Here is a 23,315-nt window from a genome sequence, read left to right as displayed (position 1 = left end):
ATTTATTGAGATAGTGTTTTGCTACATAGGTTGGCCTTGAACCTGCAGTAATCCTCCTGTTTCAGCTTTCCAAGTGGTGAGTTTACAGATGTGGGCTACCACACCAGGCTCAATTAAAGTCATTTTTAAAAAGAAAGCATCCCCAAAGGCTTAGATCAAATGCCAGCATTTATGGTTATTGCCAAAGTAACCATATTATTATGGTTATTGGTGATTATTATCCTATTTGTGCTTCTACCATTTTTGTGTTACCTAGCTTTAATTATTTTTCTGTTTAATTTCTATCTAATCATAAATAAGGATGAGATAAAAATGAATGGATAAAACTAGGCTTGGTGGTATTTGTTGATCTCAAATTCTGTTGAGTATTTATGATAGATGGATAGATGGGTACTGATGATGGAGCAGTCTGGTTGTATTTCTGGAGGTCTTTTTGGATATTTGAGAATTATTTTGTTCAGTCTCTGAATACAATTGCATGACGTTTGTTATAAGATTTTAAAGACCTATTTTTTTTTTAAAGGAAGGGCCCTGCTATCAACTAAGGAAAAATAAACATCTACAATGTTTTGCTTGTGCTTATAATGTCAATGATGTATAACTTGGAGATCAACAAATATTTGTCTTTGGCAAAGAGAAGGGACTTTGTTCTAAAAACCTGCCCATGGAAAGAATGCTCATGATATAGAGTTAACAAAGCATAATTTGTCAGATGGAGAGTTACATGCTTCTAACCACATCCCTTTGGAAAGAAAGCTATTAGCTTCTTGAAGAAGTCTGCTCCAATATTGGACAACTTTAGGTGTCAGGAAGTTCTTTCCACCAACCCTAATTCTGCTTTTTGGAGCTACTTATAATTCTCTTGCATCATCTTCTTTGATATGTTTTTAAGACATATAGAAAAAATTTAGAATTCAAACTCCAGGACCTATATCATGCATATACTGTGAGGTTGTAGTTCAAACTACCAGGTTAGCATTTTGTATCATTGTCAAGGAAGGCACCTTCAGACAACCTTGCTAATCAATGAGTATACCATAAAAAGCAAAATAACTCTACTTGTTTTTAGGTTCCAGACCATAATTTTCATGGTTGAACCAATGATTTGTCTGTTGTTCCATCATCCATTTGAGAACCCTTCGTGGCAGGATATTTCGGAGCACTGATTTAAACCTAGTGTGGAACACCATATCCCATGGATAACCATCTTCAGAGATTCGGCTCATGACCCAGGAACCACTTCTGGTGCTGATGAATACCTGGTAAGCAAAAAGTAATGTAGTTTAAATTCAGGCATTGTCCCCTTTGGGAAGAATCTACTGTACAGTGGTATATATTGTGTTTGCTTCCAGAATTTACTGAGGTTTTCTTTGCAGATGATTGACCTCAAAATGAAGTCCTCTTTGTTTTCACTGCTCTTTGGCAAACTGATCATAAAAGGGGTCTCTAGTGGCTTTTACACTGACAGAGCAGGATTTAACAGAGACGTGAGAAGACCTTTGGTCTAATACAAATCTTCAAAAATGTATTTCTTTCCTTTTTTACCATTATTCCTCCATGGTCCAAATGCATATGTAAAGGGCTTCTCAAATTTTTGCAATCATTTTATGAGTTCTGTTGTTTAAGGCTGTCCTTCATAATCAAATGAGGTTCATTTGCAAGGAATTTAATTCACATTATGAGGTTAAGGTCACGGGTTCTGAATCCACACTGCCTGCTTTTGGATCCCAGCCCCCTACTCACTAGCCGAGTTGCTTTAGATGAGTTATTCCAAGCTCTCTCTGCATCCGTTTCTTTCTCTTTAAAATGGGGTCATAGCAGTACCTATCTCATGACATTATTGCTTAGATTAAATGAAGTGAAAAGCAAAGTATTTAAAATATTGCTGGAAAGTATAAGCACGGCTATCTCTTATTTTATAAGTTTAGGCTGCAGCAGGGGATTTAAGACAATGCTCCACATCTGGAGAGTGAGCTAGAATTTGAAGACAAATTTTGTGGGGAAGAGTCTTAATACTTAGGCTCAGGCTGCTTTCTCTGAGATGCTTGCTTCAGCCTCAGAGCCAGAGATTTGGCTTTGGTGAGAAGTGTGTGAGTGGCACAGCACCACCCTTAGTATCTTGAATGATTCTTTGGGGCTGTGGAAGATGGTTCTGTATCCCATGAACATACTCAGGATTTTGGTGAGTTTAGGTTGTAATGTTAAGCTTTGCTGAGGGACCTAGTTCCATCTATTACATACATAGCTCTTGTAAATTCTCTGATAAGTCCTCCCCAAGAAGAATTGAGAGTATAATTACTTTGTATGGGAGGTTTTATTGTAATGCTAGATTTATATGATTAATCAGTATTGAAGAGACAACCTATGCAAAAGATTGTTTAATGAGTTATATGTCACACAAATATTGCCAGTATAATTTCTTAATATTGAATTTGGCATCATAAGCAAGATTTTAAACAGGCATAACCCTGTTGACTCTTAACAATCCATGGTTTGATATCTTTGGAACAACTGTTCTAAGTTTGTATCACTGACCTAACCACACGCCATGATCTAGGATGTATCTTCACATGGTTGACAGTTAAGTCAGCTTGGCTCCTTTTACTTTTTCCATCATACTCCTCTCCTCTTGTTCATGTGGTAGGTTTTCCCAGTGTGAGGGAGACTGAGTCCAGTAGTTCCCACTGCCCTACTCTTATTCTCTAAACTCGTATAGTCATTGCCTCTTCGCAGATTCCTCATGCTGAGGTCTTACAGGCTTGAAGAGTAAAATGTGACTTCTTTTCACAGGAAAGGTGAGGACTTCTTAGATGTAGTGAAGTTTATTTATTTATTTACTTTTACTTAACCTACTGCATTCACAGGTTGGCTCTGACCAATGATGACTTGAGAGGTCCAGTATAAACCCTTCATTAGCCTGCTAGGGAGGCACCATATTTGTTTGCTTTGGGTAATCTCAAGCCCTCAGTAGTATCCTACTACTTAGGATAGTAAAGTTACTAGTAGTATCCTACTACTTGGGATAGTAAAGTTTTGCTGGCCATGAATGTGGTCATGGTTAAGTCTTATATAGCAAAAGATACAAGGCTGAGGAAACTAGTTTAAGAGCAGTAAGACTCCTGAGTTAGGTCTTGTTGAGAGGAGATGCATTGGGAAATGACTATTAGCAGTTTTTCCATCTTTTCCCAGGTCTGTCCCAGAATGTTACCATCTCCATCGACATTATTTATATTTTTGATGCTTGACTCTTTGACATTTCAGCTGGTGTAATTTTTGTGCAGTTACAAAGACAAGTGTCTTGAAGGCCTCAGATAGTATCTCAATGCCTATGATCTTTTTTGGGACTCTATGATCTTGCTTTGGGACTCTTATCACCTATCATATCTTCTTTTCATGGGTCACTGAGGATTATCTATACTTCAGATATAATTTGAATAGCACTAAATTTCTAAAAGTCACTCTCCCAAGTAGGCACACATCAGCTTCTCATTAAGTCCACTGGGAAGAAAGTAGGCCTATTACACAGAAAATCTTCGAGTTGAATTTTCTATTTAATAAATGAGTGAACCACAGTCTAAAGAAATGGAATGACTCAGTCTAGGATAAAGACTGATTAGTGGCAGAGCTGGGAGATCAACTGTGGCTCTTGAATTCCAGATTTTCTGAGATAGCACAGTGGGCATCCAGCTAATTAATGAGTACTTGGTTTATAGAGCTGGAATTCTTGAATGCACCTCTTCTCCTTCATCTCCCCCATAGTATGAGGTAAGCAGAGAGAATCATACCTGAGCAGCATTTTTACTCAGCTCAGAGGCAATATCTGAGGCTGAGTTTCCTATTCCAATCACCAGGATGCGTTTTCCCTCAAATCCAACTGGGTACTTATATTGACGGCTATGGAAGTACTGGCCTTTGAACCGCTCAATACCTTCAAGGGAAAGAAAAGTCTGTGAACTTCCATGTAAACAATTACATCAAGCTACCTTTAATAAACCTCTAAACTTTTTCTTTTCAGGGTCAGTCATTTGTCTCCCTCTTCCCCTTTTACAGGAGTTACAACATCAGGGTCAATTGGCAAGCTCAAAGTAAGAAACTATAGAAATATTAGGTACCATCATGCTGTGCAAGACCCCAGAGAGGCTTAATGCAGAGAAAGGAGTGTGCACTTAGCCAACAAAACACTAGTTTTGATGAATGATGCAGAGTAGATGCTGGTTCTGACTATTCTCTTATTCTGATTATTGTCTTATTTTGGACTGTCTAATGACACTTTAGTATCATATAGCATATAGCAGATATTCTTTTAAATATTTCTTAAACACATTATTAAATACCATCATTGTAATTTTATAATACAAGACTAACACTTATCCTGATTTTGTGAAAGTAAACGAAAACTAAAATAAACCAAAAGCACAGAAGCTGCACATTCAGTATGCCAATAACTGATTGGTTGTTAATTGCAGATAAACCTTCCATGTCCTTTCATACTTCCCTGCAAGCCGTGACTTCATTAAAGTATTTGCCTTTCATGGTGGAGTTACTTGAAAAGACCTTAATCACTGGTTCATAAAATGGAGTCCCTTGGAAGGGGTTAGAGATACAGATCTTTGTCCCTAGGCCAGAACTACTGATTCAGGAATCTTAGGTGGATCCCAGAAATTTGTATTTTAAAGTCTTCCCAATGATTCTGTTTGGGAACCATTACTGTTGACCAGTGGGGCTCAAGGCTAACTGCATTTTAAATCACTCGAGCAAATTTGATTTCCCTGACTCTACCTACAGTGTGTGGCTCTTTGGGGACTGTGCTCAGGTATCAGGGATTCAGAAGCTCCACTGGTGATCTGGTGTGAGGCTGCATCCACAACCTGAGAGTCCGGGAAGGAACTGTATTCTCCAAGGAAAGGGCTTGGGGAGCTTCAGGACTGATGGCTGTAGGGTTCCTTTCCTATACTCCTCTCCCATTACTGTTCTAGAGCAGCATTTATTTCCAGAACCTCTGTCTAGTAAATTCTGAAGGGAAAGACTTAAAAGACAAAACAAATTTGCATGTGTTCAGTAGGAAAGGAAAAAATGGAAACAAAGTGTCTGTAGATAGGGGAGGGTGGAGCGGGTGAAGGGAAGGCAGGGGTATGGGGGAAAAATGAGAACCAAGACCTGTCACGTAAGGGTTCAAGGTCCCAATGATGAATGTAACTGTATGGTATATTTAAAAAGTACCATTAAACCCAATAAGATTAAAAGAAAAAAGAAAAAAAGCCAAGATAGGCACATGGCTAGAAGAGCTTCCCCCACAGAAAGCTGAGTAGTGTGAGAATTCTCTGAAATTCTGGAAAACACAGTGACTTTGGAGGAAGTTAGCAGGGCTCTATCCTAATCTTAGGCAGCCAGTCCTGCCTGTCAATCTGACTGGATATAAAATTCCTAGAAACCTATTCTAACAAAGACTCCCCACAACCCTCACCTGGAAATGACTTCAGTGGGATGTGTGGTTGGATGTGGTGACCACTGCAAACCATAACTGTGTCAAAGATATCACTTTGCTCCTTGCCATCGCTCTGAGTAACAACCTCCCATTGGCCAGATGATGAGAAATCTGGGTGTTTTTTCACAGAGAGGACAGTTGTCTTGAACAAACAGAGAGAAGACATCATTAACAAGTACTCTGGCATAACATGGATCTTGTCCAGGGCCCTGGAAGTATGGATGGATAGAGTACAATGTGTAATTCCAGTTTGTTTATTTGTTTCATTTTTGGAGTTCATTTTAGGCTGCTCAGTGTGCCAGTCTCATTGTTCCTTGGCAAGCAGCACTAAGGACATGATGCTTTGTGCAAAAGTCTTAAGTCAGCAGTGGGAACTAGTGGGTAAAGGGTGCTGTCTTGAATACAGACTTGAGTGAGAAAAGAGAAAGAAGGTGAGGTCTGGACAAGGATACAAAACACATATAATTCAGGGAGGGGGTCTAGTGAGCATTTGTCAGGAATCTTTTATGTGTCTACCTCAGGATGGACTCTGGATTAAGGAAAATATTTCATGGGAAATGCTGGGCAGAGTGCCTGGAATATTGTCAGCACTCCTTGGAATGGTAGTTGTCAGTGTTAATTATTTTTTTAGAGTATATGATGCTAGCACTACAGTTCATGATCTCATCTGAATTAAATAATGTATTGTCGGGAGGTCTATTAGTTTTTAAAAGTCTTCATAACTACTTCATGGCCATTGTATTTAAGAAACAATGACAAATGAAAGCAAAACTTGCTCCCTTTTAGAGGAATGACATGCTTCTCCTCATGATTGCAAGAATCTAAAACTGCTATATACATATTATGCTTGAATAAGTGTCCCCAAAAGGCCCATGTATTAAAGGTTGGGCCCTGGGCCATTGACTGCTGGGTTGTGGTACAACTAGAAGAGATGGGGCCTAATGGGAGGGTGTTAGGTCATTGAGATATGGTCTTGAAGGGGGAAGATTGAGAGTCAGGACCTTCCTCCATCTTTGCTTCTCCGGTACCATGAGGCAGGTAGCACTGCCCCACTACTGTCTCCCCGCACCCCCATGATCAGGATATACTGCCTTTCCACAGGCCCAGTGGTAATGGGGCCAACTGACCATAGACTGAAACCTTTGAAACTCTGACCAGAATCAAATATTTCTTCTTTTAAACTAAGATATCTTGTTATTTTGTTAGTGTCTAAAAGCAAACTAATACACTATACCTTGCAAAATTTTCAGATATTTTTCGAAATACTGGGTTGGTGATTTTTTGGAGCTGTCTCAATTTTAAAAGTGTATATGAATAGAAGTAGAAAGAATGTGAAAAGGGGCTTTAAAATATGTAGACAATTTTCCCATGAGAGTAAAGATTTTAGTTTTGTAGTTCAGAATATCATATTAACTATAAAGTACCATAAATCTTCGCTATTCAAACTGTGGTTGAAGGACCACATCAATGACCCAAGAGTGTGTTAGACATGTAGAACGTCACACTTCACCCCATGCTTGTATAATCAGAATCCATATTTTATCAAGCTCTCCAGGTGATTCTTACATTAAAATTTGAGAAGTGCTGATAATGATTACATTGTCTTTTCGTTTAAAGCTTTGTAGTTTGTCTATGGGACTTCTTTTGTGTGTGTATGAGGAGACATTCATTTTATTAATTTTTTATTTTGGTACCAGGGATTGAACTTGGGAACTTGAACTTGCAAGGCAGACAGTGGAACCACTGAGTTAAATCCCTGGCTCTTCATTTTATTAATTTTTAATAGAATGTAGATTATCAGGTAATTCCAAGTATATTTCAAAATGATCTGACCATCTTATTATTGCTAGAAATTGCATCCAGGAAAAAGAATTAGCAAAAATTATTTTCAAGGGTTTCTGAAATGGAGAGAGAATAGGGAGTTTAAAAAACACATGTCTAAGAAATCTCATTTTTATACAGAAGTTAAAAAAATTAACAGTAGTTTGACTTTTTTCCATACATCTTTTCAAGGGAAGTGAAGCTAAGAACATTCAATGGTAATGAGAAATATTCATTCAAATGTAGTTTTACCATCAGTATTATCATCATTCAAGCTTTAGCAGGTGATTCTCTTCTGTTAATATAAACAATCTATAATGTCAGGGGTAATTACACTACTTTTGGGATTTGGTATCATGTTCATACACTTCAACAAAAAATTGGAGTGGGATAACTTATTCACAGCTTTTTCATCATCAGAGTAGCTTTTTTATTTAAATGGGAACTAGATTAATAAAGAAAAACTGATTCCCCCAAAGTACTATACCTGGAACTGAATATATTTTAGAAGATCAAACTTTTTGGCAAAAATTCTGAAATATTCCAGAAGTTTAGAATTGTGCAAAAAGTTAGGGAAATCTTCAGGCATTGGAAAGTCACTGAAACAGGACATTTCTTTGCTGGTGTTGGTGATGACAGATTTGTAGATACTTGCTCGGCCATCTTCCACATTTTCCTAAAAAATCAAGTAACATAATTAGTGGTGATTATGTATTTTTAAAAAATCTCTTCATACCCCTGAGTGATATGATTCTCCTTCTTTGCTCTAGGATGCCTAAAATATCCAGGTGATGAGGCACAACATTTGTGGCCCATCATTCTGGGGGACAGGCCCAGCTTTTAGGCTACCAGTGTTGCTCAGTGGAGAAGGGTGATATTGGCATTGGTGGGAGTGAAGACATTTTCTTTGGCACTGCAGGACATTTTTAGCTTCCCAGATTACCTACTTAATATCAATCTTTGTGAGATGGTTAACTTTCTCCATTTCCCCTAAGGAGACTTTATAGCAACCATTAAATCCTGGGACATTGGACAGAGAACATACTGGAAAATTTCAGGAAGAGGGCAAGAAATTTTCACATCTGCCTTCATTATGCAAATCAACCCTCTCTCTTCCAATGACAAAAGAGTGAAGATCCTCGATACCAGTCAGAATTTAAATTTAAATTTTAATGTCAGCAAGTGTGCTTTGATAAAGCCCACTCAATGAATAGTATGGTTGAGCTTATAATTTTTTTCTACAAGTAGAGCTCTGCATAAATGTCCTTTATATTAAATCACCTAAAGAGCTAAATACAGCAATTTAGAGTGAGTGAAATGAGCATATGATCAAAGAGGGTTTTATATTTAAAACATTTAAATTATGTTGTCCACGAACTCCACAGTAGATGCTTCTACATATGCAGAGACCAAGGCATGATCCAGAGAAATAGTAGTGTTTATTTTGACTCAGCATTAGGGTGGGTTATAATGACATTAAAAGCTTGTAGAATTTCACTAATTGAAAAAATGATAGTCGTACTTAAACAGGACCATAGTATCTTCTACAGTATGATGAAATAAAATTAAAAGTAAATATTCACCTTTAATCCAGCCACCATACTAAATCAGTTGTGCTTTTTTTCCATCTCGTCGTTATTCATAGAAATTCATTAATGTTGTGCCACCGTTACATCTAGTTTCCTTATATTTTGGGCAACACTGAAAGAGGCAGCCTGGACACTAGCACAAGGGGCTTAATCTGTAGAGTCAGATGCAAGTGTAAATCAGTCTTTTTCAAACTGTGAATCTGGACTGGTCAGTGCCTCTGAGCTTCAGTCTCTCATCTACACGGTAGGGATGCACTAAGCACTCAGCCATTGTGCCCATTGTTACTGAGGAAGCTGTACCCTTTAGCTCAGCTATCGGTTACAGTCCACTTTCCCTGCAGTGTAAAAGGTCACCTGGGTCGGCTTATTGACACTGAGTCCCTGTCATAGACACCCTTACTATTATTGCACGTGAGTTTTCTGTACAAGAGGTTTTAGTTGATCTCAAAGATTTAAAAAAGAGGGAACTTATGGGGCCTTGTCTGCGTGAAGAGCTCTCTGCATGTATTGGACCTTCTATGACCTAATTTTAGAGGTGGTTAGTAACTAAGCTAAAATGATGCTTAGTCTCAGATCGTGCAATCTTAGTTACTTTTCTTAATGCTGAGATAAAATACCTGACACCCAAAGTTAAAGGAGCAAAAGTTTAGCTCACAGTTTGTAGAGGTTTCAGACCATGTTCAGCTCATGCCAAGGTAGGGTGGCACTGCAGACAAGCATCACAGAGGGGAAGCATGGTGGGAAGATGTAGCAAAGCAATAAGGGATGACTACAGCCCTTTCTATCCCTTATGTCTTATCTAAGCTACTTAGGGAGGGAGCTCTCACAATCTTAATCCTGTACCCTCGATTCTAGGACTCCACCATGAATCAAACCCAGCATCACACATTCTAGTTCCAGCCACCTCTGAAAAGGCCCACCTATGACTGCATGAGGCTTTGAAGGGGACATCTGGACACAAACCATAACATTTTACCCCTTTTCCCTCAATGACTCATGCACATCCTTTTATGCCAAAGGCATTTAGTCCATCTCTAAGAGTTGCCAAAGTCCTAACAGTTTCAGCATTGCTGAAAAGTCCAATTCCAAAGTCTGCTCGGAGATTTAAGGCAAACTCTTGGATGCATGAGAGCCCCTGCACAAACATTTCCAACATTCAATGGCACACAATAGACATTTCCATTCCAAAAGTTACAGACAGAGAGATAGCAAGGAATGGGAACAAAGCAAGACCCAAATCTAGCAGGGCAAACATTAAGTCCCACAGTTCCACTTCCAGCATGTCTGGCAATCTATGGCAAGTTATGAACTCTAAATTGTTTGGGTGGCTCCACCTTTAGTGCACCGCTGGTGGTGGTAGCCCCCATGGGTTCTCTCTGAGGCCGGCCTGCTCCCTCTATGCGCTTTTGCTCAAACAATCCACATTCTTGTCTTCTTCAGGCTTCTTGGGTCTCCCACTAGTATACCTTTGGCTTCCGATTCACAGCTTCTCACACTGCTCTGTCAGGGGCACAGTGCCTGTCCTCCCATGTTTTCTTCTGAAATCTGGGTGGAAGCCTTCTTGACTCCACAACTCTTGAATTCTGCATACACCTAAAACCAATGCCACGTAGATGATGCCAAAGTCTGCTGCCAGTAGTGAGGCTTCCTTCTCTTTTGGCCACAGGGGTCAAGTGCCTGGATCACTAAGCACTCTGAATGCAATCCTGAGAATAAGCTCTCTAGACCGTCAATGATTCTATAACATGGTGCTCTGGGGTTCTCTTCTTAAAGCAAATCATTTCATCTTTTCAACTCTGAGGCTGCAAAGGCTGGAGTCCTGTTGGTCCTTGTGATGTTCCCAGGCCATATTCTCTGTTCTTTTCTTCTGAAATACTTGGCTTTTTCTTGCTAGTCTTTTGAGTGACCAGTTTCTCCTCTGTTCCATCTTTTCAGGCCACAACTTTATTGGTGCTTCCTTTCTGGCCAGTCTCACAACATTTTGAATCATTCTTCTGGGCTCTTTGCTCTTGATTCGCAATGTAAGTCTGGCTAAAAGCCCCAGCAATAGCCACGACACCACCTCAACATTAGACTGTCTTGAAATTTCTTCTGCTCTGACACCCTTAATCTCAGCCTCAGGCAAAGACTCTGAACATGAGCAAATTGCAGACCAACTTACTGCCAAGCTATAACACATTTCTGGAGTTCAACAGCCAATGCAGTCCTTTTGCCCAGCAAAAACCTCCTGAGCCTGGTCTTTATTGGCAGCATTTTTATCAGCATTCTGGTTTTTGAGCTCTGATCAGAATCTTCCATCAAGTGTAGCCTAAGGCATTCCAGCTTTACCTTTTTAGCCAACATCTCCAAACCTTTCCTAATTCTTCCTCTAAAGGGTCTAAAGGCTCTTGAGCCACATGGCCAGGTACTATCACAGCAATGACCTCGCTTTTCTGGTACCAAATTCTGTCTTAGTTGCTTTTCTCATTGCTGAGATAAAATACCCAACACCCAAAGTTAAAAGAGGAGAAGTTTTTTAGCTCTCAGTTTGTAGAGGTTTCAGTCCATAATCACCTGGCTCCAAGGCAGGGTGGCAGAGCTGACAGGCGTCACAGAGGACAAGCAGTTTATATCAGGCAGAAGATAGCAAAGCAATGAGGGATGACCACAGCTCTCTTTTTCCCTGTATCTTATCCCGTCTACATAGGGCAGGTAACACATCTTTAATAATAATGCCCTTGAGCCCAGCATTGCAGTATAAATCAATCCCAGAGTCACACACTCTAGATCCAGCCACCTCTGAAAAGCCCCACCTATGACTGACTGCATGGGGCTTTGTGGGGGCGGGCGGAGGCATCTACACACAAGCCATGACATATTCTAAGAACAATATGAACTTTGCTGAATATCGGTCTATTGTTTACCAATCATATTTTTCCCTCACTCCTACTTTACCTCTTGTCTTTTCACATTAATTTATTAATCATTCATTTATTTTTTTCAGTCATGCTTACCATCCAGTGTTTTCTTTTTTTTTTGGTACCAAGGATTGAACTCTGGTCCTTGTACTTGTGAGGCAGGCGCCAGAACCACTGAGCTAAATCCCTGGCCATCCAGTGTTTTCTATCAGTAGTGTATTTACCTTTCTTGGACCAAATTTAAAAATTAGACAATAACTTTTTTGCAATTTGAATTGGTTTGGAAAAAGCTAGTCAGATTAGGGTAGGCCAGCTTTGTAGGTGGTCAAGTTTACTGTAATGTTATTGTTAATTATAAGTATGAGAATCCAAAATAGGTTTGAAATAGAATATTAAAAGGATTCTGTCTCATATATAGGGATAAAATGATCTAAACTTTGGATGAATAAATAATGGTATTTTTATTTTCAAACAGTAGCTTCAAATTATATGTGTGCAGAGTTTTCCTGTGCAGAGTTTTCCTGTTTGTTTCAGCAGGATTGAACACAGTGTCCTTGGCAAGACTGAATGTTTTTCAGCTAAGTTCTCAAAATGAGGAATATTTAATGAAGCAAACAAATATATTTTTTCCTAAGACCTAATTGTTTTGTGAGTAGTACAGAGTGATTGAGAGATACAGAGTCAGACTGACTTTTTAATACCCTAATTCTACCACCTTTAATGGTTTTGTGATCATGGACAAGTTACATAAATCAGTTTCATTTTTCCCTGTAAAATGGGGCTCATAAATAACTCCAACATGAAACATTTTGTATGAGGCTTTACTGGGATTAAAGTGCTTAACAATTCTTGGCTCAAAAATATATCATCAGTAAATGTTTGTTTCCTTTGCTATTATTATAGGTCACTAGAGTTAAACTTATTAGAGTGTCCATAGATTAGAATCAGTTAAATTAAGGCTGTTACACAGTAGCCACAATAGTATTTTCTTTTATGACTCAGCAAATTGTCTTTTCTGTATGGTCAAAGTTTTAAGAGGAATTTGTGTTTTAAAAAGGTCTAATTCTAATATCTGGGCCCCGATAGTAATCTTAGGGTCAGGGAAAATTTCCTCTTTATAGGTTTTATTTTTGTAGTTTATCAGCAAACAATAATGACATCAAAATTCTTTCTCTGAATACTAAGTGATAATTTTTATTATTGGGTTGGTTGGTAGACAGCAGTTGAAGAAGAAATAAAGCTTTGTTGGGCTGGAGGTGTAGCTCAGTGGTAGAGCCTTTGGTGTGAAGCCCTGTTTCCATCTCCAACACAACACACACATGCATATATGTACACACAAACACACACAAAGAAAAAAAAAGACCTTGTAAGCCCTTCCTGCATTTAGTTGGCCAAAGTAGTTGTCTCTGTGTTTGGCAAAATTGCCACAGTTTTCCCAGGATTATGAAGGGAGGATGATTACCAATGACTTAATGTGTGTGTGTGTGTGTGTGTGTGTGTGTGTGTGTGTGTCTCAAATGCTTATTTTGCCAAGACTCCAAGCTTGGAGTTAGGGATAACATGTAAACATTACATAGTTTCTATAGCAGGGAGCTTATTATATTTAATTAAAATATATTAGGGCTTTGGGATGAAGACATAGAGGCTTCATCCTGAAGGAATGTTGCTTTCAAAGCAGATAAATTTTGCTCACATATTTATTTAAAATACAAACATTGCCTAAAATAATGTTCATGCACAAATGCCTTTAATGGGTAGAATTTGCTACAGTTTACTTATGGACTTTAAATGATCATATGTTAGAGGATTTTCCTAATTTAGCACTAGTATAGCAAAACTAGTTAGTTAAAGTAACACTGATTTTGAATTTAAGATCTTTTGAACATGAGCTGAACTGAAGTTTGACTATGAAAATTGAAAGGTTATTTAAAAATTTTCATGTTAAATTTTTTTACTAGTATATGTTTGCAGTGCATAATGATTACATTCATTGTGGGGGGTTGGTACATGCACATAACATGTTTTAATTCTTTTTACTACCCTTTCCCCTGCCTTCCCTCATCCCTTCATCTCTTGGTTCCCTTCCTATTTGCAAAAAATCTTTCTCCTTGTTTCCTGTTATCTGTGTTCTAGAAAATAAAAAGGTTGTTAACCTTAAGAGTACTATTCACTCAAGGGGTCAAACTTATATGGTAAAAGTGACTCACTTATTACAAATGTGAATTACGAAAACTTACAAGTTAGCCTTTTTCTTTATGGAGCACCATCGTCTGACCTTACGTGCATAGTTACTATAATTAGCTGGACATAATAAAATTGCATTTCTTTAAAAGCATTCTATCGTTTTCTCTTTACTTTCTTTCTGATGAGATTTACTTCTGTTTCATTACTTGAATATGATTGAAACTTTTTTCTTATAAGTAAAATATTAATTTATACAAAAACTATGGTATATTGATTGAAACTCTACCTCTTTTTCCTACAGTTAGAAGCAATACTGCAGTTTCTCAAACGTGCCATTGGGCTAACTGAATTAGAATAATTTAGGGGAGCTTTGAAAAAATCTAGTCTGAGTTGGTTTGGGTTCAGCCCAGTGTCTGTATTTTAGCAGTGCCCCCTAGGTGATCCTGATTGTGCACTGAACTTCAGGAAGTGCCACCTCTGGGTTGGTATCACTGCATTCTGCTGTCTTCCCATTCAGCTAGTACCTCTCTAAATCACTGGCTTTGGTCACTGGTAAAGTCTTCTAACTAACTTCCCGACAAAGATGTCGCTGTCTTCCTTTACTGCCCTCGGGGTCAGAGAATACTCACTGGCATAGGGCACAGTCAGGAGATTGGACCTCACTCTACTCACTCGAGCCTCAGCAGTCCTCTCCAATCCACCCATGTCTTCGTTCTAGCAATAGACTGTGACTTTCTATTCTCTTACATGTACCAGTTTATTAAGCTTCCATAACTTTGGAAATGATGTTACTCTGCCCACTTCTTCATATGCACTTCATATTCACAGGCCTCATTTCTACTTATAGTCAAGACAAATGAAAGCATCACACCATGAAAGCCTGTGCTATTTTCTGCTGAGTGAGGTTCTATGCTTTCATAGAAATCAGCGTATCAGCCCATATAAGATTGAACTCTGATAAGTATTTTCATTTGTATTTCCCCCCTAAAGTAAAGAGCTGTGCATTTCTGTATGTGTAGCACTTAGTAAATGTCTGGAGCACAGTAGGCACTCTGTGAATACATTTTTTAAACAAATAACAGAATAATTAATGAAAACCAGAAGCTTTTTTTGATTATTGCAAAAATGGCTTAGTGATATTAAAATGGGCATTCAGTAGTATAATAGAAACAAGAAAATGGCTTTGCTGATATTATGCCACAAACTTTGTTCTGTTTGATGAATAAACATTATAGTTTTTCTGATAGTTTATGTATGCAAACATTACTTCTTTGAAAATATTAGGGAAAAATTTCCAGGTGTGATGGCATGTGCCTGCAATCCCAGCAGCCAGAGGTGGGATGATCACAGTGAGTTCAAGGTCAGCCTGAACTATATAGCAAGACCCTACCTCAAAAAAAAAATCAGAAAATTAATGAAAGTATAGCTAAGCTGAAAAAGAGACTTAAAGTACCATGTTATTTTATATTTGGTTGCCTGGAAGTTTCACATATCTAACATGTTAAATTTGGTTCCATTAAATGTTCAGCAGATGTAATATTGTGATTAAATTTATCCAAGAGAACTTCTGCAAGTAAGACAAGGGTAAGTCTATCATTTATTTTGGAAAGGAAATGGCTCTTTGCTCTGAGGCAGCCCTACATAATATTAGACTTTAAATGAACAGAATGTGAACATGCCATTAATAAGCACATGCCAACTAAAAGAGAAGAAAGGCCAGAAGGAGTAGAACAAACAGATGGAGAACATATGCAGGTCATAGTGGAATGGAGATGGCATCATATGGAAAGTTTCATTTGGTGATATCCCAGGTACTTGCTTCACATTTTTATCTTCTCATGATGAACATTTTAATTAATAACTTTGACAGAGACATATGGGCAAATGTATATGTGCCCTAGAGAGGCATTGCAGAGATGATACCGGACTGAAATTTTGAATAAAATGTTCCTGACCATTGATCAAACCAACTAAATGATGCTTAATACATAACTGTGAATTTTTCTGGATAGGCTACAAACTAATTTTTACAAGGACAGGATAGCAGTGACTTTGTTCATTGGTTCATTGTTCAAATGAAAAAGACCATAGGGTTTTAATTGATCCCCAACTAAGTAGAAATCCTCAATATATTGTGAGAGGAAGCATGATGTGAAAGCCCATATACATTTGTTCTCTGCATTGTGGCTGATTCCAAGGTCACTGTACCACTTAGTCACTAAGGCCAAGCCATGGATCATTGGCTTTTAATCTTTAAATTGGTATTAATTAATAAAAAATGTAGGGGTTATTGTGAATATAAAATGAGATAATGCATGTGCAGATAATTAGGCAAATGCTAGTTTTTATGTTGTGAGTGCTGAAAATTAACACAAGCATTAGACTGTTTCAGTGGTGGTATAGTATTGAAAACAAGCACAGGACAAGTTATGGTGGGCAATGGTCAGACCAATTAATTACACATTTGATGAGGGTGGTGATTATGTCTGAGTCATTTTTCATTCTCTAATGCAGTGCCTAGCACCTCTGTGATCTTGAAAAGAATATTTTGAGAAATAAATTCATTTGGAATATTAGATGTTGAAGGAGTCACGTTTGAAGAGACAAGGGAAAGTGGCCAAGACAGAGATTTATCTAGAGAATATTGTACAAAGATTAATTAAAACAAGTGATTATATATAGCTGGGGAAAAGACTCTTGTATAAAACCAAATCAACAGGAAAACATCTAGGAAAACAGAGTACTATATACTTAATTTCTTTGTGAAAACAAAATCAGGAGAAATAAGAGAGTCGGAATAGGACAGTAACTAAAGGAAAATCATGTTTTGTTTTTCTATCAATACCTCTAAAAGGTTATCGAATGTGAGGGCCCAGCAATGATACAGATCTTCATTTTTGTTCTTTTTTCATGAGCTTTGTTCCTGTGAGCAAGTTATTTATCCTAAACCCCAATTTCCTATTCACATGTCAAGGAAGATAGTCATGACCTACTTCCTGCGGATATAGTGGAGGAAAATGATACATGCTAAGGATGTTTCTGCTGGGAAAATGTCGTAAAACTACTCACCATGCCTATGTTTCAGAAATGACACTAGGGGGAGCTGGAGAAATTTTTGGAAGAATTCAGAACTGTTGTCCAGGCTGGACGTGGGAGAAGGATTTTAAAATCTTTGTTGTTAAACTTGTCACCTCTACGTATGTTAGTTAAGTGGCCTCACAAGATTTGGGTGTACAAAAAGTTAATGAACTACTCATTTTAAGATGGATTCTGGATGGCAGGGCTGTGAAGAGACAAAGTTTCTCAGGGATGGAGTTGGGGCTCCCTCATCCTCTCCAGGGCCTCCTCCTCTTGGCAGTCCACTCCTGTGATAAACTGAGGCCCTCAGGTAGCTCTGGCAGTGCCTGTGACATTTCGCCCATTGTAAGCTTCACTCTGCAGCGAGCACATTGTCTTCAAGTAGATCAAAGTGTTTACATTTCTCTATTAAATAGAATCATAAGATAAGTTTGGAACATGATATCCTTTCAGGTTCCCAACAGTTGTGTATTTAACCCTTTAATATCCAATAAGGATTAATCAATCCAGATTTTAATTTAACTTTTCTAATCAATAGGAAGGTATCTCTTACCTTGAAATATCAGACACTGAGAATAGGATAACATAAATGTTTTGGGGAAGAAATAGCTCCCTAGAATTCATCAAATCATATTGCTGATAGGTCTCTCTAAATAACTCTCATTTCTTCTGCTAACAAATTAGTGATAAATATGGAACATATGACTTTTAGGCTTTAAATTCCAAATTGGATAATAAAACAACAGTGACAAATTTATTTTCCTTGGGTTAAAAATCCACTTAGGTACAAAAGAAGGAGGAGGAGGAGGAGGAGGAGGAGGGAGGAGGAGGAGGAGGAGGAGGAGAAGGAGGAGGAGGAGAGAAAAAGAAAAATCCCAATTGGAATTTACATGTGAAACTAAAATGGGCAAAAGTAACATGCCCTTGGCTAAGATAGCAATGACCACTGTATTATATCACCCTCCCAGGAAAGGCTGTAATGATTCTAGTGATCAGTGATCAGTAGTTAGTAAGAAATGAGTATGATTCAACCTGTTTTTCCTGTTTTCTTCTCTGCAAAGCTACCTGTCTCATATGAATCATTTTGTCCATTGTTAATGCTGAATGTGTTTACACAGTTGAATGAATAGATTCCTAAATTTGGTATTTGTACAATGTTCGCTAAACTTGTCTCATTAATTTAGAATTTGTTTGAGATTCTCATTTGAAATCTTCAAGAAATTGTGATCCTGCAAGTCTAGTAACCCTTATTTTTAAGAATCCCTCTGTTTTTGGTGGCCATGCATATTTCAGAAACTTGATATTAAAAAATCTCTTTTGGCATGGGGTTCAGTTTGAATTGGCAATATGCATATCCTGGATGACTCTGCCATTTCCCTGACTGGCCAGCATGTAGGAAGAAGGCTTTGGATGCTCTCTGCTAATATGAGAGTTTGCCCTTCATGGATTCAAACCTTTTTCTCACCCCTGGAATGTTCTCAAGTATTTTAATTACTCACCTAGATATACCTGATGCATGATCCTAAAGTTACCATTCCTGTGTTTTGAACAAGAATGCGAGTTTTGGGATATATATAAGGAAGGCCATAGCTGCTAAAAACTCATATAGGAAATAAACATTTTTTTTTTTGTCAGAATAAAATGAAGCCAGAATTCCTAAGGGTCCACATTCTCTGAAGAAGCACTTGGCTTAATGATTAAATAGAAGTGGTATCTTGAAGAGAGTCCTCACTACCATGAGTTACAAAAGTATTCTCCAAGAGTATGTTCTCTAACTAAAGTATGAGAGAATGACAGAAACCTGTGTTGTCAGACAATTGCTCATACAAAAGAAGAAATCCTTTACATATCTTGGCTGGCCACCTCCATTGGTATGATATTGACCTGGGGAGAGGGGCCAACCTATGACTTCAGTTCTGGTATAGCTGTGTAAAAAAATTCAAAATGAAATCAGATCAAAGTTACTTAAGAAATTGCTCAATAAGTCCCTTTAGTAGTTATGATTCACCCTGAAATAGCAGCATAACCTACTTAAGAAGCAAAAAATCTCACTTACTTTGAACCTCCACAGCCCTCCGATATCTTCAGTCCTCTCAAAGCAAGTGGGCTCAAGTCCCTCATCCACACAGCATTTCAGGGAGATCAAGCCACTGACCCCAGCTCCAATTACTGCCACCTTCTTTGCCATTGTCTCCTGTCAAGGAATTGACCAATCATTAGCATTTAACTGGATAAAAAGGAAAGAGAATCCTTATGATGTGGTCAAGTAACCCTTAAACATTGTATCCATGGTAATTTAGTAAGCAGCACTCATTGAATATGTAATGCTTCACTAATCAAATTCAAGTCTTTTTGTCCCTTTGAGAGAAACTGAGTTTTCTAATAAATAGACTTTACTGCAAAACTTGTTTGCAATGTCTTTAACATGAAAAAGCAACCATTTAATGAGACAAATTATTTAATGACCTATTATTAGGCATATGAGCCCAAGCTCTAGTTATGTTCTTTAATTAGAATTCTGAGAATTTCCTTCTTTGTTTCCTGCCCCAGCTATCATTCTTACCTGTGTTTTTGTCTCTTAGCACTGTCTTTTTGACAGAGCAGTTTCATCTGTTGGCTGTGTGCTGGCAGACAGGAGAGTTTTTGAGTTGGAGGTGACTGTGAGCAAGAGGAGGAACGTTTTGCTCCTCCTTCTGCATTCCACCAGCTGAACCTCTAAGGACTTCCTTAGCCATCCTGAAATTATGCAAGAGGCTCACATCTTGAGGTCAAGAGTAATGATGGAATGTCCTTAAAATAATAGCATCTACACTTAACACTTAGCACACAGATGGCTTACATTTTTTATAATGGGAATAATAAATATGCATTGACAAGTTGATAAAATTGAATAAATTAAAAGATGTTAAAAATCATCTCTAATCTCACTATCCAGAGACAACTGTAATACTGTTACCATTTTGGTATGTTCTTCCATCCCACTGTACACACATGTATACAAGAACAAAAATGGAATCATACTCTAAATGATATTTCCAACTTCACTTTTTGCTTTCCAGGATACCAATAACTTTGTTACCTATGGGAGCATTTTAATGGTTGCATGAATTCCCTTTAGCTAATGAGCATCTCTGTGTGCTAAGCACTATTTCTGGCATATCGCTGTGCCTGTATGAGATGATTGTTTCCCTCTTCTCATGGAATTTGCATTTTTGCTCTGGCCTGGTTCTTTCAGATTTGATGAATTCTGGATCTTAGCATATTGTGATATGATTACCTGTCCCTAGATTGCTTACTCTATCCAGACCTATATCTTGATTTTTCTGTTTCTATGAATGCTGGCTTAGATAAACCTACTGGGACTTCTAAAATCTTACTATTGATTGCTTGATAGGTATATAACAAAATTTCTTTTGTTTAAAATCTCAGAATGAGCATTTCTTAGAAGGCTAACTCAAGAATCTATAAAGTTCTTTTGCACCTTGGAGATAGTTAAAATGATAAAGGTGAGGAACTTTTTTTCCCATCCAACAAGACCAGTGGCTCCAAGGAACTTGATATTTTGCATAAATTCATTGGATAAATACCAGTCATTTCTTAGGTGCTAGACACTAAGTGCTATAGATGCAGTTACTAAAAAGAGAGCAAACTCCTTGACATGTGGACTTAGATTTCTAGTGCAGAGAGCCTGATAGTCAATCAAGAATATAAAATATTAAAAAAAAACAGTAGATGATGAGAGCTATGAAAAAAATAAAGCAAGGAAGGGAGCTTGGGAAAATAGAAGTGAAAACAGTTTTATAATGTTCAATAAGGTATCCAGTGGGCATAGTTTTCCATGGAATTTCTCAAGCTGACTGTGATTACAATGAAAGGCTTTCTCTGTTCATGCAGTAAGTGCAGCAACTCTACGAGAACAACAGATAACAACGAATGGCTAAGACACAAAAGAGCTGAACACATTTCTCAGTTAAAAAAAATTGTTATTTCATTTACAGTTCTCAAATTTCATAAATAGACTTTGAGCAGTTCTCCAGTTCTCTCCCTTCTCTAATTCGTTATGATATCCAAGACTCCATGTTGGTAATAGTATGCCTGACTATCATACAGAGAAGAGTAAACACCTAGACAATCTAATGAATTTAACTGTCTGAACCCTTGGGCAATAGCAGAGGCAGATGACCTGGTTCTCCCCCAGAGGTCACCTACGTGGAGACATTAATGCCATTTTGTGCCACACTGCATACATATCTGTGTTCACAACAGCATGCATCAGCTCACAGATGAGCTGTAAGACTCCTGGCCAGTTCTCTATTAGTAGGCTTTTACCTTCTGTCAAGTTTTTGTTATTATAAAAATACAGTATACTTTTGGTACATCTCTTCCACACTTACCCACTCATTTTCTTGACATAAATACCTCAACTAGGAGTTACTGAATTAGAGTGTGCATGTTTTAAAGTCTTCAGTGCTTCTCAAACTTTAGTATGCACAGCAAGCACGTGGAGATCTTGTTAAAACGCCCACATGGACTGAAGTGGACTGAGTAGATATGGGATAGCTCTAGGAGTCTATATTTCTAACAAGCTTCCCTGTGATGCCTTAGACCATATTTAGAGTTGCAAGCTTCTAAGGCATTTTGCCAACTTGCCTTCTAGGAAACAGATATATTTTAATAGTATTTTATGTTTACCAAGTGTTTTAAATTGTAGACACATTAATTTATTTTACTTGTTTAGCAGTACCGGCATTATCACCCATTCCTTTTTTGTTCATATGGGGACAGGCCTGGTAGTTACCATACCATGACACTAGAGAGATTGCATAACCAGGATGGTAGTAAGCTTCTTAAAACTGAAGAAACTTTTGGTGTTTAGCCATGGTGTTTCCATGGTAATTGCTGAAGAAGTCTGCTATATGGAAAAAGTCAGAGAATCCCCTTCTGTATAGAATCAAAAATCTCTATAGTACTTGTGAATCTTTCACTTCCAGTATTGAAACAGAGGTTAGGTGACTACTTGTTAGTGAATAATACAGGGGTTCAAGTAGCATGTGAGAGAATGAATTGTTACTAGGTAACAAAAGAGTAGAGCATCTGATATCAGGTATCCTATCATCATTTAAAGTTCTAAAATAGGTGTGAAGAAGCTTAGGAGACTTTAGATTGGATCTGAAAGTGTCCTGGTTACTGAAGGAGAGTTGTCATCCATACACAGGGCCAGGGGTCCTGGAGTCATCCCCTAAACTATTCCTGAAGAGTTCAAGTTCCCTTCCTGTGGATACTCCTATAAGAATAATGTGGGTATCAACCCTGTTATCTCTTCTTTCTTCATTTAAAACTTATCGACTACAGATTTCAACAGAAAACTTCTTGAAACTATGTTACACTTTCTAAGGAGCAAGGAGCCAGGAGCACATATTCTTTCATTAGGTTGCTTTTGAACTTAGGTAAATGACAAACCAAACTGGTCTTCTTGTCCCTTGACCATGTTTTCTGTTTGCAGTCTTGTCACCTGCTGTGTGTGTCCTATATTTTCTGGGGTCATTCCCTTTGTGATAATCCCTCTGGAGCTTCTGGACCTAAGAGTGAACCAAGAAAGTACCCTTACTTACCTTTTTAACATCCCACTGAGATGGTGAGAAACTTACACAAAAGCAGTGAATTTATAACGGCACATTGAGAGGGAAATCGTCCCTGGGCTAGGTGTTTTAAAAACAATTACATTGAGGTATAATTCATGCACTATATAATTCACCCGTTTGAAGTACAAAATGTAATGGTTTTAGTATATTCACAGGGTTGTATGATCATCACCACAATTTTAGAATATTTTATTACCTCTCAAAGAATTTATGTGTTTATTTTTAGTCACTTCCCTGACCCCCAACCCCACGCAAGTATTAATTTCATTACCTATATATTTGTCTATTTTTAATAAATCATATAAATTGAATCATGCTGTCTGTGTGTATATGTGTGTGTGTGTGTGTGTGTGAGAGAGAGAGAGAGAGAGAGAGAGAGAGAGGCTTTTTTTTACTTAGCATAATGTTCCAAAGCTTTATGCATATTGTAGAATGTATCAGTAATTCATTCCTTTTTCTTGTTGAATAATATTCCATTGTATAGATACAACACTTTATTTATCTATTTCTAAGTTGACAGATGTTTGGGTTGTTTCTACTTTTTAGCTTTCATGAGCAATGCTGGTATCTATATCTATATTTATATCTATATCTCTCTATAAATATGATCTGTGAAAGT

General features: G+C 37.8%; 1 protein-coding gene across 1 annotated transcript in view; it reads right to left on the bottom strand.

The window, feature by feature from the left end:
* The window catches only part of Fmo2 (flavin containing dimethylaniline monoxygenase 2), a 25,234-nt gene extending 5,506 nt beyond the window's left edge, over window positions 1–19,728 (bottom strand). Inside the window, exons 1-6 of the mRNA XM_010605852.3 lie at window positions 19,618–19,728; window positions 19,111–19,248; window positions 7,794–7,982; window positions 5,465–5,627; window positions 3,786–3,928; window positions 1,060–1,259 (exon numbers count right to left, since the gene is read on the bottom strand). Coding sequence (XP_010604154.1) covers window positions 1,060–1,259; window positions 3,786–3,928; window positions 5,465–5,627; window positions 7,794–7,982; window positions 19,111–19,242 — 827 coding nt within the window. The 5' untranslated portion in view covers window positions 19,243–19,248; window positions 19,618–19,728. The remainder of the gene's footprint in view (window positions 1–1,059; window positions 1,260–3,785; window positions 3,929–5,464; window positions 5,628–7,793; window positions 7,983–19,110; window positions 19,249–19,617) is intronic.
* Window positions 19,729–23,315: the final 3,587 nt, after the last annotated feature.

The sequence above is a fragment of the Fukomys damarensis genome, unplaced genomic scaffold, assembly GCF_012274545.1.
Source record: "Fukomys damarensis isolate Sample0158 unplaced genomic scaffold, DMR_v1.0_HiC HiC_scaffold_11, whole genome shotgun sequence".
In the NCBI taxonomy this organism is placed as follows: Eukaryota; Metazoa; Chordata; class Mammalia; order Rodentia; family Bathyergidae; genus Fukomys; species Fukomys damarensis.
Note: the sequence above shows the minus strand (reverse complement) of the source record. Positions and strands in the feature narration are given on the sequence as shown.